At 41.2% G+C, this 22,553-nt stretch overlaps 3 protein-coding genes across 3 annotated transcripts; 1 reads left to right on the top strand and 2 right to left on the bottom strand.

Moving 5' to 3' along the window:
* Positions 1–455: 455 nt before the first annotated feature.
* dhrs12la (dehydrogenase/reductase 12-like a) lies at positions 456–6,091 on the top strand. The gene is made up of 10 exons (XM_028962129.1): positions 456–588; positions 2,134–2,267; positions 2,556–2,638; positions 2,722–2,817; positions 3,235–3,316; positions 3,541–3,602; positions 3,683–3,787; positions 3,904–3,994; positions 4,186–4,323; positions 5,858–6,091. The coding sequence occupies exons 1-10, from the start codon at positions 533–535 to the stop codon at positions 5,971–5,973; spliced, it is 963 nt and encodes a 320-aa protein (XP_028817962.1). The 5' UTR covers positions 456–532; the 3' UTR covers positions 5,974–6,091.
* Positions 6,092–6,757: 666 nt separating this feature from the next.
* Positions 6,758–14,431, bottom strand: wdfy1 (WD repeat and FYVE domain containing 1). Its single transcript, XM_028962127.1, has 12 exons — positions 14,215–14,431; positions 13,262–13,329; positions 13,046–13,119; positions 12,778–12,832; positions 12,415–12,565; positions 12,170–12,282; positions 11,388–11,514; positions 9,951–10,056; positions 9,171–9,272; positions 8,862–8,992; positions 8,628–8,736; positions 6,758–8,054 (listed from the first exon to the last, which is right to left on the bottom strand). Exons 1-12 carry the CDS (start codon positions 14,349–14,351, stop codon positions 7,995–7,997), a joined length of 1,233 nt encoding a protein of 410 aa, XP_028817960.1. The 5' UTR covers positions 14,352–14,431; the 3' UTR covers positions 6,758–7,994.
* A 685-nt stretch (positions 14,432–15,116) lies between these two features.
* serpine2 (serpin peptidase inhibitor, clade E (nexin, plasminogen activator inhibitor type 1), member 2) lies at positions 15,117–20,514 on the bottom strand. The gene is made up of 9 exons (XM_028961922.1): positions 20,180–20,514; positions 18,651–18,908; positions 18,324–18,551; positions 17,583–17,780; positions 17,245–17,443; positions 16,590–16,687; positions 16,171–16,257; positions 15,697–15,780; positions 15,117–15,622 (listed from the first exon to the last, which is right to left on the bottom strand). The coding sequence occupies exons 2-9, from the start codon at positions 18,901–18,903 to the stop codon at positions 15,585–15,587; spliced, it is 1,185 nt and encodes a 394-aa protein (XP_028817755.1). The 5' UTR covers positions 18,904–18,908; positions 20,180–20,514; the 3' UTR covers positions 15,117–15,584.
* Positions 20,515–22,553: the final 2,039 nt, after the last annotated feature.

Raw genomic sequence — 22,553 nt, 5'->3', positions numbered from 1 at the left:
CTTGAACTCCACACAAAAAAAACTCTAGGAGAGAGAAAAAAAGAAAGGAGGAAACCTTGGGAAGAAGTGATACAGAGAGGGACCCCCTTCCAGGGTAGAGTGAGCCTGCAAATGGTGTCAGTGCAGGGTTGGGGATGATATAATAATAAGTCCTACAGTTTGTAGTGTTGAGTCCAAGATCAAACTCCTTCAGCCCCCACCATATAATACAAATCTGCTCTCCTCAAACTCATTATGACCCCAGTGCACAACCCTCAGAACCACGTAAAACCTGATGAGTGAACGCACTGTGTCCGAAAGGAAAAAATTCATTGTTACTTCAACTCTTTACAGAAAAAAAATACAATGAAGTAGTGTCCATCCCTCCATCCATCCCTCCATCCCCCATCCATCCATCCATCCGTCCATCTATTTTCTTTGTTTCATTCTTTTTTCTTTTCTCCCCAAGAGGCAAATCCATTTGACCCCTCCCCCCAATGCCAATTTAAAAAGAGAGAGGTTCCATACACAGTTGAGAAGCCAGTCCGTCAGGATGTCTCTATATCGGAACTCTGCCTGGTTTCTGAAAGGACTCACTGAGTTTACTAGGTAAGTAAAGTTGCCTTTTACTTTTAAAGACAATTCATTCTTTCAGTAAATAATTTAATAAAAATAAGTTGTTCTGTCTACTTTTGTCTGTCATACTGTTGCAGTGACATTTCCTAAACAAAAAAAATGTGATTTTAATGTTTGAATTGAAAGAATATTTTTGCAGGATCATATGTGATCCTCACTTACTAAGCTTATAATAATTATCACTGTCACAGTCATTATATTCCTGCTGAATGTTGATATAATCTCCTAAGTAGGATCTGTGTAATAAAGGCATCCCTAGACAAAAGTCTGCAATGCTGATATTGTACATAATTTGAATTCATCTACTCATATGTTTTAGCATTCAAAATCCATTTGGAAACATTCTATATCATCCAGATCCCATTTTCTCCTTTGTAATGAATGGTTTTAAAATATTAAAATGTTACTACTGTCAAAAGAAAAGCAACACTCTGAATCATAATGTACATAATTCATCATACTAGTACCCAGGGCATTGCAGCTAGACAAGATCAAAGAACAGTAAAAATACACTAAAATGCCATCCATTTACAATAACTGAACAATAAATGTAGTTGTAATTGTTGCCATTATATGTGCCATGTTTTTGTTGTACACCCATAAAGCTGTCATCATTGTGCCACTATGGAGCTATTGGTGGTAGTAGCCTAGTGGGTAATCCCACTTACTATCATTGTCTCCCTGATAAAGACACTTAACCCTAAATTGCTCCAGGAGGGGGCTGTCCCTGTAACTACAGATTGTAAGTCACTCTGGATAAGGGCATCTGATAAATGCTGTAAATGTAAATGTAAGCTAAGAGCCTGGATATTAGGGGGGAAAGCACCATGTGATGTAGTAGTAAGTGTCTGTTGAAAATGGTCACTAATGATTATAGGAAGCTGAATCCTTGGCTGACCCCTGACCCACCCAGTCCTGTTCTTTTCTTCTTCTCTGTAAATGTCCCTTTATTTCCTCCTCTGTGTCTCTCTCTTGTTTGCCACGTTGTGAGATCTGTAAGCTTGGAGCCGGTGCAGCCCGGCGCCTCCTCGCGCTTCTTTTCACTCGCGCCGCCCGGTGACAATGTGGCTCATTGATTGGTGGCCTGTACACTTCATCACACACGAACCCTGCTGGGCTCCAACATTTGCCAGTGACGCAAGTCTTGCTCTCTTTTTTCATTTTCCTCTTTGTTTAACAGTTCTCATCTCCCCCATCACTTTTGTTTGGACCTGCACTGTTCCCAAAGAACCAGTACATTTCTGTTGTTCTTTTCATTTCTTACTCCATCACCATCTGATTGATTCCAGTTTTGGTTATACAGTGGTAGCACCTACTATGTGCTGCTGAACAACCTAAAATTTTATCCAGAGGAGCAAATACGATCCATGTTTCGATTGAAGCTCCCTAAGGTCAAAGTGTCCAACATTCTGCACTGACTGCAGCACCATCAAGGAAACGTATAATATGTAAAAATAATTAACCACAGTCTCTACAGCTACTGTGTCTTTCTCTCTGTTTTCAAATTTTCTTCCACAGAAATGCATTTTTATCAGCCTCAAAACGTTTTGTGGAGAAGGATCTGGAAGTTTCCTTGGCTGGCAGGTCCTTCATGATCACAGGAGCAAACAGTGGGATTGGCAAGGCAGCAGCCATGGCCATTGCCAAACGAGGTACAGTAAATGAGAGGCATGGACCCTTCCTCTACGGTGTTTTTTTTGCATCGCTCTGTGAAAAGGTGTTATTTTGTGGAGATAGATTGATTTCTGATTTTATTAATATCAGTATGATCTTGGTATGCAAACAGGGTTTTTTTGCAGAAAAGATTTAATGTGTGTGTGTGTGTGTGTGTGTGTGTGTGTGTGTGTGTGTGTGTGTGTGTGCGAGAGAGAGAGAGAGATGGATAGAGAGAAAAGACTTCGATTTACGATTATGATCATTATGATTATGTGTATTTGAAGGTGGAACAGTGCACATGGTGTGCAGGAACAAAGATAAAGCAGAGGAGGCCCGAGCTGAGATTGTCAAGGAGACCGGAAACAAAGTAATTTTCTGTGGAACTTGTGTGCACACGTTTGTGTAGGTGAACAAGGATCCATGTGTCTAAGGTCTCTTGTGACTTCTCAGGAGATCTATGTGCATATTTTGGACCTGACTGAGACCAAGAAGGTTTGGGAGTTTGCAGAGAACTTCAAGAAGAAATTTAAAAGTCTCAATGTGCTGGTGAGACGGTAAACACTTCCACTTCACTTACCACTCAGTCTGGCAGGAATGTCACAAGGTTTGGAAACCAAAAGGGCCAAATGATCATGTAATGAAGTGGGTTTTTCTATTGTGGTTCCATTAACATAATAATCAACAAACAACTTTTTGTTTACAGATTATTGACACAATGTTAGTATGTAGGCAGGGAACATGTAACCTAATGCATTTGGACTTTCAAGAGAGTGCTCAAGGTGGGAACAAATAATCGCTCTTGCAGTCCAATTCTTACCACGCCTTCGTAAAGAAAGTAGCTCCATCTGCCACAACGGTGCTACAGCAAGCAAGAAATATAGTATTAATATAGTATTAATAAAGCAACTGGTTTTGGTGTCAGAGTATAGTTGTTGAGATTAAATGGTTGATTGCTGATTGCAGATCAACAACGCTGGCTGCATGATGACTAAGAGAGAGGTCAATGCCGAAGGACTGGAAAAGAGTTTCGCCAGCAACTCCTTAGGTATATACACCTACACACAATTTTCTTTGTAATGTGCACAAATAAAAACTTCAGATATCTGACAGTAAAATTCCACATAATTAAAAAAGAAAGACAACAGGTGGAAGTGCAACATTTCTTTATTATTTGTAAAATAACGCATTTATTAAAATACAACATATTGAGCCCAACAGTAACTATAAATAACAGGTATGTTGATATGACCATCTTGTCTTACCCGTCAGCTGTGTACATCCTTACCACTAGTCTGATCCCCCTGCTGGAGAAGAGTCCCGACCCCAGAGTGGTGAGCAGCACTGACTGGACTGTACTGGACTGTGTGAAGGAGCAGCGAGTCCTGGCTGATATGTATGCTTTTTGTCCCAGATTACAGTGTCATCAGGAGGGATGCTGGTTCAGAAGCTGCGCATAGGAAACTTGCAGTCCCAGCGGGGACGCTACGATGGCACCATGGTGTACGCCCAAAACAAGGTGCATTCCTTATACAAGCCAGTGTGTACTGAGTGTGCTCATGTTGTGTCACTTGCATTACATTTGATCTTCAACATGTAGTTCTCTGTATAAACTGATTGGCATGTGTGTTTCAGAGGCAGCAGGTGGTGATGACGGAGCAGTGGGCTAAATCTCACCCAAACATCCATTTCTCGGTCCTGCATCCAGGATGGGTGGACACTCCCAGTTCTGTATCACATACACACCACACATTCATTCCCATTCCCATTCACGTACAGATGCTGTTTCATTCACACATATGTTCACACACTCCCAATACTCCATCTGACACAGTACCTTCAATCCAACAGCGGATAATACAGCAGATAATAATAAAAATGTGACTGACTCTGCTATCCATCTCCTGCTTTGTCCAGCTATTGCCACGGTGATGCCGGATTTTCACCGCTCTATGAAGGACCGTCTGCGAACTCCGGAGCAGGGGGCGGATACTGTTGTGTGGTTGGCCATTTCTGAGGCAGTGGTGTCAAGGCCCAGTGGGAGATTTTATCAGGGTAAAACCAAAATGCTCACAAACTAAAGACAGTTAAAATTTTGCATATTGGGCATTTACATAATGCTGAAATATTTCACAGGTTTTTTTTAAAAGAATACAGTTTTAAATCATTTTTTAAATAGTGAATAGTTACACTGTCCACACACACTCATATTATTATTTACTGTGAGTATGTGCATTATGAAGAATTGACATCCTTGATATGAATTATGTATACATACACATGAAATATTATGACGGTACTGTTCATTAATTCAGAAATAAGGTCATTTGTCCGATTAATTCCAATAATGAGCTCATAAGGACAGAACACACCTTCCACTGATTGTATTTTAGTGAAGTTACAAGACAGGAAAGAGTTCTTTCATGTTCTTTCTCCTGAAAGCATGTTCCTTCTCCTGAAATTAGGTTATGAACTATATATTGCTATATTTAGTATCATGGATTTATATGCATGCACACAGCCTCTCTCTCTGTTCTTTCATGCAATCAGGCTCCCATCTGTGTCAGGAGAATGAGAGTACCACGGAACACACTGGTCCTTCACCTAATACAACCCCAACAAAGAGAGGGAGAAATGGAGAGAGACAGCGAGCAGTTGGGTGGGGGGGAGGACAATGAAGCAAAGTCAGAGCAGAAGTGACAGAGAGACACACAGCACAGCTGTAGGGCATCTCCATATCCAAAACATGACCTCAGAATAACCTTGTTTCTTCATCTGTGCCACATTTATATAAGCCTAATGCACATTATAATGATGGATCTGAAGAATGTCCACACCCAGCAATACAACAGACAGGAGTACGTTTTGTGTTCATTCCTATGATACAAACTTTCAATCAAAAATCTAGTTTGTTTCTCAATTACATATAAAATAAAGCTTGCATTTCTTGAATAATTTCCTGTATGACTGCAACATCTAGCCTGCATGCCTAGTTATCTAGGGTGCTGGACCAGAGTTATTTAGCTGTTTCATCCAGCCATTATACAGAAATGCAGGGGTGCAGATGGTCATTTCATTTCCTTTTGTTCAGTTGGCCATCAATAAAGAAGTTAACCAGCTGACATTCAGAATGTACCAAACCTAAAATTATGCAACCAAGTTTGTTGATTACTTTCCATGTTTGACAATATGTCTGTTGGTTTTTGTCTAAAGCTATTTTTCCTTGCATATTGTGGAGATGTGCTAATGGTTGTGTGGTTGCAGTGATAATTGTGTGTGATAATTAAATACAGGGTCTACACAAACAGCATTAAGTGCAAATAAGCAGGATTCCATCTTGTGACTGTGTTCATAAGCTAGATAAGCTGTGTTCATAACCTACGACCCTCCAGGAATGCAACCTGTGACCAAGATTAATGAACATGCAAATTATTATTTTCCTGTTATGTATGTGGTGTGGTGTCTATGACCACGGTCATGTTGGATATCTTTATGTGTATACATTCCATAATGTGTGTGTGTGTGTGTGTGTGTGTGTGTCTAAGCCAGTACCCTTCATAAAGCATGTATATGTGCTTGTGTGCTGCAGATCGCCGGATAGTGGCAGCCCATCTACCACTGGCATGGACTCATAGCTCATCACTGGAAGATCAGAAATTCATGAGTGTGATGGAAGACCTTGCAAAGAGCTTCCAGCCTCACTGAAACAGACAGATATTCACACTCTCATACACTGGAGCAAATAGAGCTCAGTCTTTCCATTAATGAATAATCACAAGTAACAAAGTGTAACAAACACAAATAAACTGCACTTTTAACTCTGTATGCATAACTGGTTAACACACACCCTCCTGCTCCATTGATAAAGAAGTTTGAAAATCATTGAATTGCTAAGAGTTTTGGATCCTTGCGGTGATATTTTTGAAAACTTGTTAACATTATTGAGCCACACCAAACGTCCAAATTTCAACTCCAGCTGCTCCAACTCACTTAGTGCCTGCCACAGGAAGCCATGTTTTCTTCCCAGGGAGCGCAGAGGTTTGATCACAACATGCAACACCTTTTAGCCAATCACTGTGTGCCTCAACCTCACTGGTTAGGTGACTTTAGCGAATCAGGTCCACTGGGTGGGAACCCATGTGACCCAAAGTGCCTCCAGCAGTCAATCATCCACATGGCCAGCACAAGTACTTCCTGTTCTGAAAGAACACTTCCTGTAGCAGGTGTACTTCTTGGTGACCCTGGAGCTCTGTGAATTATGGGACTTATGCTGATTATGTACAACCTTAGACATTAATGTGTTAATAAGAATTAAACAGACATTTAATAGAGATGTACCCTAAAAGCTAATGATCATGATATAAAGTGTGTGTTGAAATGTTCTGTACAGCAATGTCAACTATAATAAAAATGCATGGCCTGCTGCTTCAGTGTATATTTAGTACATGCAATGGTTTTATGTTCATAAATCATACAGATTTGTCACTGATTTCTTCAGAGGTCCAAAGTCTTTCCAACGTACATACAAAGACACACATATGCACACACAGACACACAAACTGCAATTGCTCCAATCCACACAAGGTGGCCTCCTTTACTTCATTAAATGTAAGCATCTCTTCACCCAGACCACCTTGCTGCCATTTGAGCGGTGGCCATGGTGACATTTTTAAAAATACATTTTTATGACTAACACAAAAGGGGAGTAAGCATCTTAACCATTCAAATAGCAAAAACCACACTGATTTCAGTAGTGGTCTACAGGAGTTTGATCAAGAGTTTAGTTGGGTTACATGTTCAGCCATTCACTCTCCAGGCAGATGCTTTCAGCTAAATGTGCCTGTGACTCCAAAATGATGTTAGACAAATGTAATTCCCAGCTCTGGTGCCTGCCCATCCGCACAATCAGACAGACAAACATTGGCAAGGAAGTGAAGGGGGAATTCCATCTATTTTTTTGTCTGATTGGTTGGAGAGAGTGACACATCATCAGTGTAAATCAAATCACTTACTGATAATACAGTCGCAGCGATGGCAACCTGTCTCTCAATGTGACTTAAGAAGTGTTGGAAGCAGTCTCGTCTATACACAACACAGAACTTTTGTATCAAGCACCAAACAACCACAAAAATAGAGCCAAGTGCAGGTTTTGTGTTTTACACAGGTATGTTACAGGGAATGTGCATTAGTGGTTTCATTAGGGTGGTAGCAAGCACACAAACAAGGTTAAAAAAAAAAAAAAAAAAAAAAAGGAATAAGTCATTTATGTGAATTAACAGTACCATTAACATTATATGATGGGGGCTAAAAGTGCTTATAAATGCCTGGTTCCATGGCAACACATTATCATTCTAACGTGGACTTAAGTCACCTTGACCCCCTGAGAAAACAGACATAAGGCCAACTGGTTAATTGTTATAATACATTAAGACAGGAGTTTTAATTGGGTGCTTCCTGTGAATCTGAATGGAGAATGGATTGAAAGGCAGAAGTCCTGCCACAGTCCAATGCTGTGCTTTAGTAAATGTAATCAATCAAAAGCAAATCTCTTTCTCACTCACTCACACACACACACACACACACACAGAAATCTATAGCAGCTCCGTCTCAGAAGAGTTAAATCAGACAATCCAGAGTGCATTTCCTAGACAACGGCAGGCCCGTGAAGGACATCTGTCAGCAGAGCAGAGCGTGTGGTTTCCATCTCAAACAGGGGTTACAGGCATTCACCGGGCAGAGAAGCCGGTTGCTATGCTACAGCCAACAACCTGTGTCATATCCCATACCTAAAAGAGATGGACAGAAAAAGAGAGTGTGTCTTGAATGAAATTGTCAGATGCAAACAAAACAAACATTTAACAAAATAATAATCACTCTGAATGGGTAGAATAATGATGACAGATGGACTAAGAACTCATCTAGACAAGAGATTTGAATGAGATATATTTAAACAATGGTGCAGGAAATTGCCTTTATATAGAAATGGGGGGCATAATGAACTGATTCGGAGTATTCACTGTGAAAACAAAACAATGACAATCACTTTTTCACATTGTGAAACAGCATTTGGTTACACAACAAAATGTGCATTAAACCCCATATCACCCTTAGTGAGCAAAGGGCGGTCATGAAAGGAGCCCAGGGAGCAGTGTGCGAGGTACCTTGGTGGTTTGGAATTTTACCCACAACCATTCAGTTATGAGTCTCACTGCATTTACAGGCCATTGACTAAAAGCAAGTGAGAGGACTGCTGAGGCTTCATGGACGTATTCCACTTACAACTTAAATTATATGAAATTGCATTTAGCAAACACTTCAGATCAAGGTTTAATAGTAACTGCAATGTGTGTGATGCTGACCTTGACAACTCGATCACTGCCACAGGTCACCATAAGTCCTCTACTGGGATCAATATCCATGCAAGTGATGTTGTGCTTCCCCTCATGGAACGTAGCCAAAGGTGTACGACTGAAACACACAAGCACACAAACTTCAAATATTTCTACTGAACAGAAAATTCAAAAAGATAGAAATGGCAGCAGGAAAATTTTGTTTGTGTGTGTATGTGTGTGCACGTGTGTGTAGTTCCTCACTCCTCCTCTTTGATGGTATCACAGCAGGCGTCGCACATCCGCACCTGGAACTCAAAACCCATGACTGGATAGGTGGAGCGCTTGGAACTGCACTTTCCACAAACTGCTTGACCGCACTTCCTGCAGTGGTGCTGATTGGGAAATAAGTCAAAGCCCAAGTGAAAGGGGCATTTGAGACACACTGACACATAACAAATTAGTCCACATAAAGAGCTGAAGAAAATCAGGAGGCAGACATAATGAACAGTGGGGCTGCTGGTCAATGGTCACTGCAGGTAACAGTTACTATGGAAATGCTGGAAAAAATACCTGCCGCAGCCCCAGGGTCTTCGTGTCCCACATTTGCTTTATGTTCCAGAAGAATGGCTGTTCACACTTCTGACATGAATCACTGTCCAACCACTGAGGAGCCTGGAGAGACAGACAGGCAGAGGTTTGACAATTTTTGGGGGGGTCATTAGAAGCACAAAGGCAGGGGAAAACAATGGCTAAACCTGGACCACATTTATAAGTACAATTTAGATCACTTTTTGGATCACTATGTATTTATAGTGGTTTTATATACCTTTGAAATCTTCAGCACCATTCAAAACTATAATAGTGATCAAGCCCTTTGCAATAAGCTAACAAAGATCATACCTATGAAAAGGTTACCAGAGAACTCAAATGTATTGGGGTGTTCAAGCTTTTGCATCATGTTCCTTTCCTTTTATCTATGCTTCAATTAAGTGAAAGTGAAGTGATTGTCATTGTGATACACAGTAGAGCACATGGTGCACACAATGAAATGAGTCCTCTGCTTTTAACCAATTAACCTTGATGAGCAGCAGGCAGCCATGACAGGCACCCGGGGAGCAGTGTGTGTGGAAAGTGCTTTGCTCAGTGGCACCTTGGCGGACTGATATTCGAAACCCCTTACTCCATATTATACTCAAAACAAAAGTAATACACAAATCCTGCACAAAATGGCAAAAAGTTGCTAAATAAACTACTGGGGAGGCCAAAACTTTGCAAAATATGCTAAAGCTTTCTGAAATATGTAGTATAATAGCCAGCATGTGCACATGACAGGAGGCTGGGTATTCGTACCTCCAGCCGCCGTGTGTCCATGTTCCACACAGTGATCGCTCCATCAGCTGAGCAGGAGATCAGCTGGCGGGTTAGCTGGAGGTAGCGCAGCGCATTCACCTTGTCACTGTAACAGACAGAGAGAGAGATAACAGGCTCTTAATCAGCTCTTTCTACTGGCAAAAGGGCATTAATACATTCTTAAACCATTTTAGAGGTATTAAATAAAAAAACACATTGGCAAGTGGTGCCAAATGGTACTTTACTATTTTTGAAATTAAAAAGTTCTTGAATAGAATATAAAATATTATTCATGTATGCAGTAATCAATGTGTCCAAAGAAAAAAGGTAAATTGAAACTTTTCATAACACTACCATGATCAAATATTGGAAAAATATCTCATTTTTGTCATTTGTATCTTCCAGGGACTGAATAAAAATTAATCTATCAGGTTGTTTGCTCAGAGACCCTATTTATTTATTTTATAAGAAAAATAGGCAATTTCCCTTTATGGTTATTATATTTGAATGTTATTCTTTCAGGTTGTCCTGCTTACTATAATACTGATTACCAAGCCGTGTAAGCAGCCGTGTAAATAGTGTGTTCTGTCTAATACCCCTGTAGATGCCAGGTTATATATACAGAGTTTCTGCAGATTTTATGAAGCCAAATTTAAAACCCTGCATAGGGTCGTCAGCTATTTGTCCAAGGGTTAGTTTTTCTCAGCAGACATTGTGAGAGCTAAATGTTCTTCTAAACAGTACTAAAAGTTTTTTTTATTATTATTTGATATATATTAGTTTTCCTTCAAAAATTCTGTTATTTTTTTTGCCTTTGTCAATTTTACCTGTAATGCTGCAAGCCACTAGGGGGTGACTGCTATATTTTCAATTTGTACTATTTCCAGTCTTTTTTTTTTTTTTTGCATGCGGTTTTCTATGGCCAGTGGTTACCTAGAGGCTAATGAAAAGGACCAATCTGGAGATTGCTAGTTCAAATTTTTAACCGCCAAGGTACCAATGAGCAAAGTACCATATGCTCCCTGGACACCTTTCATGGCTGCCCACTGCTCATTATGGTGATGGGTTAAATGCAGAGACCACATTTTGTTGTCACAGTGTGCTGTGCTTGCTGTGCATCACAATAACAATCACAGCCCCAGGTCATTTCCATGCACACGCTGCACTTATTAAACCTGGAAGTGCACAGTGCTTTGAGAACAGTTTTATTTGTTTCATTTGATTTATTGAGTCTGCAGTATTTTGAAGACATTTAGACCTTTATTTAAGGTTTGAAAAATCAAAGATTTTTAAAGGATCCACAGAAAACCCTGTATATAGAGTGTGTGTGTTCTTAATGCTCTCACAATAGATAAGTGTTTATAGTATGTCTGTGTAGTATGTGTGCTTTCAGTAATATCCCTGGAACAATGGTGTGTGCTGAGCCTCTGTTCTTACTGATGTCCCTGCAGCAGTAGTGTTCGTCCCTTCCTCCCTCCAATATCCCACATGATAACACTATGGTCTGACGCTCCCGAGAATAGTAGCTGCTGCACTGGGTCCCAGTATAGAGTCCCGATGGTGCCTACAAGAGACAGTGAAGTGGAATGAGAAGGTTCATGAACCATTTATTTATCATAGCCATTTATATATATATATTATATATATATATATATATATATATATCATAGAAATTTTCCTATAGATGTTGTGTCAAGAGAATAAATTAGTGATAAGCCCAAACAAGTTACAAAAACAAGTGGCAGAAGAAATGAATCATTTTGCAAAAGCATAACACTCTTTGAACAACAAAGTATGTAAAACTTGGACAAGCCTCTTGTTAATGATCCAAGAATCTCAGTGGACTGTTCATTTTGGGCATTTTTCTAATATTTCTTCCAACTCCTACGAACCTAGCTTTTAAAAGATGTAAGAAATTGTGTGACTATACACTCCATAAGGCCAGCTAGGCCTGAATAACCATGCTGCATCAGAGATTAATCATAGATGATCGGAAGGTTCAAACCCTGAACCGCCAATGTGCCACTGAGCACACACTGCTCCCTGGAGTCATATTTCATTTTGTGCACTGTGTGCTGTGTTTCATAATGATAATCACTTCACTTCCACTAGATGGCTATTCATCTTTATAAAACTCTTAATAGGCACAGCATCTGAGTAGCTATTAAATGGCACTGGGCGTGCCAGTCTACTAAGACCAGCGGTAGATGGATGTTTACCTTCATGTCCCTTCAGTGTGGTGATGATGTTGTAAGTGTTCTGCTCCAGCTTGAGCAGCGTGATCTGTCCAGAGTAATCTCCCACAAACGTGTGCTGAGTCTCGTGGTCATACCTCGCTGAGTCAAGGACAATGCGCGCACACACACACACACACACAGGAACAAACAGTCCAACCAGACATCCACCAGCACACAAACACAGACCACACCCTCACCCTGACTCGGCCCACAACTCAGAAAGATACTGTAGGCAGGAAGCCCAGCAGCTGAAGTGATGTCTGCCAAGCATGGAGCCGCTCTGAGTGCACATCCAGCTCACACTCTTATCATGACCTGTACTGATCAGCCAAAGACTCTCCAGAGAGAAGAGCAGGTCAGACACGCGGTTCTGGTGTGCTGCACACACACACACACACACACACACACACACACACACACACACACACAGAAACACACATCCTTTTAAACTCATACTCTCTCTCACACACACATGCTTTAAAACTCATCTCTCTCTCGCATACACAGATTACGATTATCAGTACGTGTGCAAAAAAAAATAATCAAAAAATGGGAGAAATGAACAGCCAATCATTGCTTGCGTCTTTTACCAGGGTACGTCTTCACATGGTTCATCTTGTTGAAGTCTTCAGATATGAGGAATTCCTGAGGAGACAAATCAGAAGTCAGTGAGTTTCTGTTCCAGCCTGGCGGTGCAGCTGTGGAAACAGAAACCATGAAGAGCTGCAGAGCCACTGCATCTCTCACACACACACACACACACACACACACACACACCACAGTCATCTGAGGCTACACTCAGTCCACAGCCACATTTCATGCACTGATCAGTCAGTGGGCTTAGGGAGGGCCACTCACCACAATGCCCCCATTGTCCTGCCCTATGAAGATCCGCCGGCTCTCATGGTGGTATGACATGCAAGTACAGGGTGCTAGAAGGAGAAATGAAACAGCTTAGGATGCAGCCCCCTTAACACAAAGTTATTTTAATAAAACTGTCTGCCTGATTCTGGAAGTGTTGTTCCACACTCCCTCTGGTGAACGGATCTGTCTGTGGGATGGACTCACACTCACCGGAGATTGTGTGGTAAATGCTGGGCCAGTACTGTCCACTGTCTCTCTTTAGCCATACTCGAATGGTCCTGGGACACAGGACAGCACAGAACTTACAATGGACAGTGATGTATGGCACAGCTGCCAGCAAATCAATTAATACCATTTAATATTCATATTAACAGAAGCAAACACAATGCAAGCATAATTACCATTATATAGCCATTCTTAAAAGGGTTTCAGGAGGAGAATGTTCAGGGAAAACAACACAAGAGACCAAGAGAGACTGTAGTAAACAAGTTAGTGGTTATCACTTTTATTTGAGCTGTCACTTTTAGTTTATTCCCAACTATAACTATTTAACTCCACTTATTCAAGAAAACTGGTTTTATCTTGGCATAGCTGCCAAGCATAGCTGCACACATTTACATATAAAGTATACATCGTATTGAAATGAAAAATAAAAGTTACTTGGAAAAACAAAGATATGAGCAGTGGCATGAGAAACTATTGTGGTCATATCATGGTACTCATGTAAAATTAATAATTGATATTGACACCAGTTGATTTCCAATTCATGAGCAGCTCTTATTAACAGTATTTTAGAAATACTACATGCAACGTGATCAATCGGTGCAGCTCAGAAAAGCACTGTAATTATCAATCATTTCCCATTAGTTGAGAGCTACCTTTGCACAGCATGTGACTGCATCTAAAGTGAAGTTATTGTCATTGCATCTCTCTCTTACATATGCATTAGCTAACTAAAATAAACCTGCTGACGTTTTCATGCTGAATTCCCCTAAAAGTATCAGTGTTCTTGTCAGCATGCGTTAACCTGCTTTCAACATACCAAAGTGCTCCCCGAATCCGCCCCTACCTGCCTCCACATACTGAGGGCGGATTAAAGCCCAGAGCATCGTCGTCCAGGGGAGAGAAGAAGCAGATGAAGCGGGCTTTAGACCCCAACTCACCGGTCCTCGCTGACCGTGATAACGCCATCTTCCCGCGGGATCAGCACCGCCGCGGCAACCGCGTCCTGGTGCCCCTCGATCTTGTTGAGCAAAACCGGTCTGGAGCTCTGAGGCCTGGAATGGATCTCCGCCGCCATGTCTGGGATCTGTTGTGTTCCTTCTTTTTCTTCTTCTCCCAGGCCAACAAACGGATCAGCTGACGGCGGGTGACGTCAGAGAGAAGCGCCGCCTACCGTAATAAAGCGAGAACGTGCGCCCCCTCAAATTGCAACACACAGTGCAACAGGTATTGTGGCGAATCCGCGGGCCCACGCATTTCAAGACATTCATGTCAAATCGTGGAAAATGTTGAATGGATCATTCATCATTTTATGTTACAGCCTTATTCTAGAATGAATAAATAGGATTTTTAAATCTTCAGTAAAAGGCTCATGGCAAGAATGGTGATTGTGGGTTTGTTTTTCAGCGCAATGAACTAGGAGGCTGGTCAGGAAATGTAATTATCAATCAATGTACAGAGACATCCTTAATGAGCGCCTTCTCCAGAGCGCTCTGGACCTTGGACTGGGTGAAGGTTCTATCAGGACATAGGCACGCAGCCAAAATGGAGGCTTGAGCAAAAGCTATTATTATTTATGCATTTATTTTTAATAAAGTTCAGGAAAACTTTTTACTCATTATGGGCCAGTGTGTAATTTCTTTAGGTAAAAAATTAATTTGATCTATTTTGATGTAATAAAATGGGGGAAAAATTAAACGATGTGAATACTCCATATATTTTTCAATTTTTCAAATCAAAGCAGTTTTATGTTCTTAATTAATTCATATGTTACACATGTAGTACTTGAATGTACTGATAAATGATTTATTTTTAAGTACAACTGGTAGCAAAAGAGCAATGCTTACTTGTACAATCAACTTTATTAAATACAATTAATTATAAAAATGAACTGGAAGACGATCAGCATTAAAAGCAGTTATTGTTTCTTAAATGGTCATGCCATAGACTGCAACATTTTAATCTATATGTAGTTACAGCAAAAAAAGTACCATAGATATAGAAACGATAGTCACTGTTATTTAACTAAACATTTATAAGAAAGTGGAAGAGCTTAAAAAAAGGGAAATTATGGGGACTCTGCTAAGGGACCCATGCCAATGTATTTAAATATATATCAAATATACTTCTTTCACATGGTTATATGTAAAATTTGCTTTACAGACATAAATGTATTGTGTAAACCTGTAACTCTAAGAAACACTTTCCAGATAAAGACAAATATATATAACCAGTACATGGTAAATCCATGCCACTGTGCTCAATCCAGGTATCCAAGTAACTGTATCCAAGGTTGTACTTTACTTGTACCTCATGGCTGGTTGATCTGACCGACAAAGAGGATAGTACCTAAAAGTAGAAAGAGTCCTGTTAATGAGTCTCAGCTCAGTCAAGTGTTTTGAGTAAAAAGTACATGTTTGTACCCGAGGGGTTGTGACGGATAAGGAACAGGAACGGCCTGTCGATGCTGATCCACTGAGGAGAGGACCTTGCTGACACAACTGCGGCTATATACAGACAAACAGACAGCTTCAGTACATTGGCAAATATAGTAGAATTTTAAACACACTATATGCAAACAACGTTAAATACTTTATTGTGTACTATGCATGCTACTGGAGGATCCCACTAGAGGGCACACATCCAGATTTGCATGATGAAAACATTAACCATGGTGATAATATGCTCCACATTTCCAAGTGCATATTCCATCCTGCCATGTCCATTGCAGCATCCAAGCATACACATCAAGTAGAATCAAACATGTATCCTTCCTAAAGTATTTCTTTTTCAGTTTTTAAAAACAAGCATACCTTCTAAAATGTCCCCACTTCTGCTGAAATATTCACATAATTATATATGTGTGAAAACCTATGACAGACACAGTCAATACTTACTGGTAGAAGCCGCTGCTTTGGTCCCGTCTTCACTGACCTCGATCACAGCTTTCTGCAGAGCCCTGGACACATAAATATGTTCCGAACCTGCACACACACACACAAACACACACTTCAGAAAAATTCTATTTTGGATTCTATTGCATTTAGAAATAAACATCAGATCAACTTTAGATTTTGAAACTGTAGCTTTCTGTCTGGCAATGAGAGGGCAGACCAAATAAAGGGCATTATCCATGTCTGCGCTCCACTCTCACCCCAGCTCACCAGAGCCTGATTCACACTCATTCCTCACAGACATGTCAGAGCAACGTCAGACACACCAGCACGCTGCCAGACATTTCAACAGTCACCCTGAACGTGTGTGTGTGAGTGTGTGTGTATGTCTGAAACTGGACTGGCAGCCAGCTGGCACTAACTGAGTTGTGAGAAATCCGCCTTGCTCTGGCTGAAGAGATCCTTAATGCCCATTGCAGAGAGAGGAGTTTGTAAGTCAACCTCTCCTTCGATTTTAAACCTGCAGACAGAGAGAGGGGGTGTGAGGAGGGAGTGATTTGGCTGAGCTATGATCACACAGTTTAACATTCCTTAAATATTTATTATGGGTTCACAAACTGTAGTTAAATCTTAAATGTCTTCTATAATTTTATAGCATTCAGCTTTGGAAAAAAACAGAAGATACTCAAGCAAGATGTTCTTTCTCTCAACTGATGGACTTGTGTCTGTGTTAAATAGAATGTTCACAAGATTTGGTTGAGCAGTTCATCATATTGCTGAAATTGCAATACATTGTCATGGAATTGATGCCACAGAAATAAAAATGTAGTTTTTTTTGGGTGGTCTCTTCCAGGACAAAGTCAGTTTATTAATATATCTTTATATAATATATATTTACATAATAAACCTTTTATGTGAAATTAAATATGGTGAAATAAGGTAGGATTATGAAAACAATCAATCTCAACACATCATTAAGAGGTTAGTCAGGACAGGTTGGAATGAGGGACCACCACTGGTTGCAACCATCACTGTTTCTGGTTGATTTGATGAAGTCAGAGAAAAAAAATGTCCTACTTGGGTAGTAGAAGCCCTATCTTCCACTGGGTTAACTGACTGGACCAGCTCTTTACTGTTGCTGTGGAGATGTGGGGCAATATGGATGACAGAGGAGTTTCTTCTTCTGAGGGCAGGGCTATGAACATGCTGAGACTGTCACCATGATATGGCAGCTCAATCACTTTATACATCAGCCCATCGGGAGTCTTCACAATGCCTGAGGGAGAAAGAGAGAAACAATAACAATAGGCAATAATGTCAGAAACAATTTAAGTCTGATTTATGGTGTCTTAAATAAACAGAATTATCTGCATTTGTGAGCTTTTAAAGGTCCCCTGACATTTTTGCATATTTACCAATGTTGAAGACCGACACCTGGGACATCATACGGACCAAGTAAGAGGAACCATCTGCTTTGTTGAACCTTTTCATCTTGGTGCTCTCAGGCTGGAAGCGGGACTTCCAGCGGCCCTTAAAGTAGATGGAATTGACCACCACCAACCGTGTCATGGCAGGGTCCAGCATTTCTGCCTGCACCAGGCTTGGAATATGTCCTACACCACAAACAAACAAATTTTTGATGCAGAATGCAAAAAAAAGGTGGAGAAAACAAATGGCATGAATGGGAAACTGTAGAGAACTGGTCTTACATGATGGTGTGGGATTGATTTTTTTTTTTTTTTTTTTTGGAAACTGAATTTAAAGAAACTGCAGATTGGTAACATGTAGACCTGTGATTGAAACCAGTTGGGGAGAGTCTTTCTTTGACACATTTGGGTTCTTAATGCCTAATAAACTCAGTTATGAACTTCTGAGTCATGACTCTACTTTTCAAAAAATGTTGTATATTATGGCTAAGGCAAGAATGTATAAAACAGGCATCAGTAGAAAAACAAGATTTATCAAAAAGGCAGCATACAAGCAGGTGCAGAGTCGAAGCATAGATCATCTGCATGCTGATGTGATATGATTTAAAAAATACATAAATCTTGCACTGAATTCAAATTCTAATGGCAGATCTGTTAGTTATGTACCCTCCACTTCTGATCACATCACCAGGGCCTGAGAGGCTACTGAAGTGAGCTAGAGTCACTCACCTTTGCTCTGGGTCCTGACCCAGTCATTAATGACTGCGGCAGCTTGCTCAGGTTGGCTGTAGTTAAGTGTGTGACTCTCGCTTAAGAAGTTTTCCCTGTTGGTGGACAGGAAGTTGGGTTTCAGGCTAAAGCCTTCCTGGGGGAAGAGCCCATTAGCGATGATGACAACGTCAGCATTCGAACGGCCAGTCAATGACTTGTGTAGTTTCTGCAACATCTTATATGGCCCTTGGAGAGAGGGATAAAGGACAGTTCAAAAAATGTATTCTGAAAATGTACTCTGACTTTTGGCTAAAGCGCCATTCCATTTATTGTCTGTGCCATCACCATTCTTCTTGTAGCGCAAGCCACTGAGCAGCTGCTTGCGGGTGGTTCCATGGGCACCTGGCAGCAGCATGCCCAGGATGGAGGCCACACCATGGGGAGAGAGGAGCACATTGTCCCCAGGTCGCTCCTGCACCACATGCTTGAACACCTGCAGTCCCAGGTCTGAGCCCCGTTCGCCGTAGGTGGGTGACATGAACACACCGGACACATGCACCAGCAGGAAGCTCACGCACACAAAAACATAACTTGCCATGACAACTATAAACCAAGATAAGGGAGAAAGAAGGAAAGGATGTAATTACACAGCAAACATCCATTCACTCTATGATGCTTTTATATACCTCAGACATCTACACATTATTCCTTGGAATTCATTGCTTGGTTTCTACTCTGATATACACTGTCAACTGTGAGCCCTCATAAAGACAAGTGTGTGCCACTCCAAATGATGTTCAACCAACTGATTTTACCACTTGGGACTCCAATCAAGTTGTAGAAGAATCTTAAGGATGATCAATGATAACCTAAGGTCAATTTTGAGTGTCATAGCAAAGGGTGTAAACACACTCACTGTTTGCCATTACTGATCATTTGTGTAGATTTTGTAAAAAAAAAACTGTTTGAGAATAAGACTGGAAAAAGTAAAGCTGTGTAAATACATTTACATTTACAGCATTTATCAGACACCCTTATCCAGAGCAACTTACAATCAGTAGTTACAGGGACAGTCCCCCTGGAGCAACCTATGGTTAAGTGTCTTGCTCAGGGACACAATGGTAGTAAGTGGGATTTGAACCTGGATCTTCTGGTTCATAGGCGAGTGTGTTACCCACTAGGCTACTACCACCACTAAATAGTTTCTGCTCAAGTTCACAAGTCAGTGTAACAGAACAGCTTCAGTAATAATAGTGCAGTATTATAGGCGGTAAACTCGACTGTATCTGTTAATCTAGACTCTTCTGTCTTCAGAAACACACACACACACACACACACTTCACACACTAGCAGCTTGTACTCAGTTTCCCGTCACAGGTCTATGCGGTTGAGGAATCTGTAACGCTGTGCAACATTGCATGTGTGGATGCATTGTGGAGCGGTAAGGAATTTATTTTATTGTTTTGTTATTGTCAGATCCTCCTACTCTGTAATCCCTGACCTATAATTTACAGCAGAAGTCAAAGTCAAGACTTTTGCTGTCGGTGAAAAGAACATGGACAATGTTCACTATGCAGAGAGCAGCAGATTTAAGTTACAAGAACAACCAGTAGTTTTAATAAGTAATTAAAGTCGGTTTATTTGACACACTTTGCTTTCATTTTGCGATATCCAGATGGAATGTGTCCAATATTCGGATATTTATTCTATTTGTGTTTGGTTGCACAGTATCGTGTCCAGACCGCGCTGTTCGGCGTTTCTGGTTACAGACGGACTCTCGCGCCGTCATACGAACTTTCAGATACCGACTGCGACGTCCGAGCAAGTTGCGCGACCTTCAGCACTGTAGCGACTGTAATGGACGGAGCTCTTACCTTCTGGAGAGGTTCCGCCTGCTGTCCTCTGTCACGACTGTGACTTGTGAGGAGTCGCAGCTCGGAAAGTCGCTCCTACCGCCCCCCTCCGCGTCATTTCGCTCCCCGCCTCGCGTCACTGTCGCCACACGCCCAGGCGACACGAGGTCTGTCATCTGTGGGGCAGCGTCGTGTTCGATCTCCGCTGGCAGGTGTATCGGAGGAAAGTTGCACAGTGTTCTGGGATGATGGTTGGGGGTTAAGCTCCCTTTGGGCCAGTCTGATGTTTGCTGGCTGTGCGGACATGGTGCGGGGTTGATCGCGTACGCTGATCGTGTCCCTTGGCCACCTCCTTTATTCTCGTCTCTTTTTTTTTTGTTGCTGGCGTAACACGGTCAATGGATGTGTAGAAAGAGGGAGGGTGGCACGGAGACGTCTAGAACGTTCTGGAAACCAGGGGCGTGTCTAAACTTTTTTTTTGTTGGGTGCATTTTGTTGAGTATATAAGGGGGTGAAGGCTGCGACCCTTCCACGGAATTTGAAATATTTTAGAAAAATACACTGAATTACAAGGCTTTACAGACCAGTGCACTATTGTAGACGTAACACAAAAGGTTACAATGACATGATTTTAATAATAATAGGTTGTGACCTAAAGTGGGTCTGAGGCACAAAACTCCGGTCCTGGCAGAGTTTAAAGGTGACTTAATACAGTGTCTATCAATATATGTGAGTCTAGCACAGAGTGCTACTTTTGTTCACCTTTCTATTTGATCATGTTTATTGCAGGGTAATCAGAGAACCCAGCCACTAGGGATGCATGTCACCTCGTGTTTCTCTGTGCCAGTCCCCAGCCCGGATAAATGGGGAGGGTGGTGTCAGGAAGGGTATCCAGCCTAAGACTTTTGCCAAATCTTTTTTGTGAACAACCAGACCAGTTGATTCACTGTGGCGATCTCTAACAGTAGCAGCCAAGGGGACATGGTATTGCATGGTAAACAGAGGCCGAGTGAAACTCGGAAACAGGGAAACCATCAAAGCTGCCCTTCAGTGGTGAAATAGCTGACCTACGGGGGCAAAACAGCCTTTGTGCAGTCTTAGTTTGGCAAAATGTTTGGCTTGCCAGATGGCAACAATTAAAACATTTTTGTATTTATCCTGATCCAAAATATCAGACAGCCATGAATTACGGTTTGTTCTGTGCACTGATGACTTCTATTAAGCTCCTAGGGGTCCACCTCTATATGCAAAGACATAATGACCTTTCTTCATCAACAAAATATACAGTAGTGTGGCTGGTGATCAACCCTTTCACTGCCAGTTCATACATTTCTTTCCAGAGCGACTTACAATCAGCAGTTACAGGGACAGTCCCCCTAGAGACACTCAGTGTTAAGTGTTTATAAGTGAGTCTGTTACCCACTAGGCTACTACCAGGACAACATACCATTCATATCGCTTTTCTCTGTCCATTGGGAGATATTTACAGCATGACATCTGAGTTACCATCCCCAATCAGGTTTCTGATGATAATAAGGAAGGACCAAATCTACTAACTTTACCAGTGCACCATTCATATTAGCCCACTGCTCTAATATGGATGGGATAAATGTGCAGGTGATGTCCTGTTCTGCTACTGTGGCTTTATAATGACCAGTAATCTCTTTCACTTCTAGAAGTTAAGCTTAATGTTCCTGCAACAAGGCTGTCAATGGTAAATATAATGAAAATCATTTAGCCTATATGTATATTAAATTTGTCTCTTAATCAGTCTTAATCATCTTAAAAATTGTTTTCAGTGCGGCAGTATATACTCTTGCTGATTTTTTATAGAATTTCAAATGTAGGTTTATTTGAACCATAACCAAAAAAAAAAACAGAAAAATGACTTTCAAAATAAATGTAAAAAATAATAAAAAATGTGCCTTAGTACTTGGTGGCTACAAGGCTTGCACGTATCTAGGGGGAGATTTTGGCAACTTGGCAACTTCTTCTTGAGCCAATCCAAGTTTGATGGTGAAAATGGTGTTCTTGGATTCAAAGGCAGCATTCCTCCTCCTTCAAACACGGTGAGTTGAGCTGATGCCAAAGAGCTTGGTTCAACACCGTTCTCATTATCATTGAAACTCCATGAGGTAAGCTGTTTCATGGAGCTCCAGACCGAGGGAGATTCAGTTATTTTATGGTTCTTCCATTTGTGAATAATCGCACCCACTGTTGTCAACTTCTCAACCAGCTGCTTGGCGATGGTCTTGTAGCCCATTCCAGCCTTCTGTATGTTCACAATCTTGTCCCTGACATCAAGGGAAAGCTCTTTGGTCTTGGCCATGGTGCAGAGTTTGAAATGTAGTGGTTTCCAGAGATAAATAGATATTGTGTGCGAGTGTGAGCGAGA

This window comes from Denticeps clupeoides, chromosome 19 (assembly GCF_900700375.1).
Source record: "Denticeps clupeoides chromosome 19, fDenClu1.1, whole genome shotgun sequence".
In the NCBI taxonomy this organism is placed as follows: domain Eukaryota; kingdom Metazoa; phylum Chordata; class Actinopteri; order Clupeiformes; family Denticipitidae; genus Denticeps; species Denticeps clupeoides.
Note: the sequence above shows the minus strand (reverse complement) of the source record. Positions and strands in the feature narration are given on the sequence as shown.

What these genes read in the sequence shown, in the direction of transcription:
- dhrs12la (XM_028962129.1), top strand. Translation starts at nt 533, where the DNA reads ATGTCTCTATATCGGAACTCTGCCTGGTTTCTGAAAGGACTCACTGAG. An exon ending in CATGGCCATTGCCAAACGAG is followed by an intron (nt 2,268 to 2,555) that starts GTACAGTAAATG and finishes GTGTATTTGAAG; the next exon opens with GTGGAACAGTGCACATGGTG. An exon ending in CAGTGGGAGATTTTATCAGG is followed by an intron (nt 4,324 to 5,857) that starts GTAAAACCAAAA and finishes TGTGTGCTGCAG; the next exon opens with ATCGCCGGATAGTGGCAGCC.
- wdfy1 (XM_028962127.1), bottom strand. Translation starts at nt 14,351, where the DNA reads ATGGCGGCGGAGATCCATTCCAGGCCTCAGAGCTCCAGACCGGTTTTG. An exon ending in CTACTGCTGCAGGGACATCA is followed by an intron (nt 10,057 to 11,387) that starts GTAAGAACAGAG and finishes TGTCTGTTACAG; the next exon opens with TGACAAGGTGAATGCGCTGC. An exon ending in TGGACACACGGCGGCTGGAG is followed by an intron (nt 9,273 to 9,950) that starts GTACGAATACCC and finishes CTGTCTCTCCAG; the next exon opens with GCTCCTCAGTGGTTGGACAG.
- serpine2 (XM_028961922.1), bottom strand. Translation starts at nt 18,903, where the DNA reads ATGGCAAGTTATGTTTTTGTGTGCGTGAGCTTCCTGCTGGTGCATGTG. An exon ending in GGTCAGGACCCAGAGCAAAG is followed by an intron (nt 17,781 to 18,323) that starts GTGAGTGACTCT and finishes TTTGTGGTGTAG; the next exon opens with GACATATTCCAAGCCTGGTG. An exon ending in GGTGTCGGTCTTCAACATTG is followed by an intron (nt 17,444 to 17,582) that starts GTAAATATGCAA and finishes TTTCTCCCTCAG; the next exon opens with GCATTGTGAAGACTCCCGAT.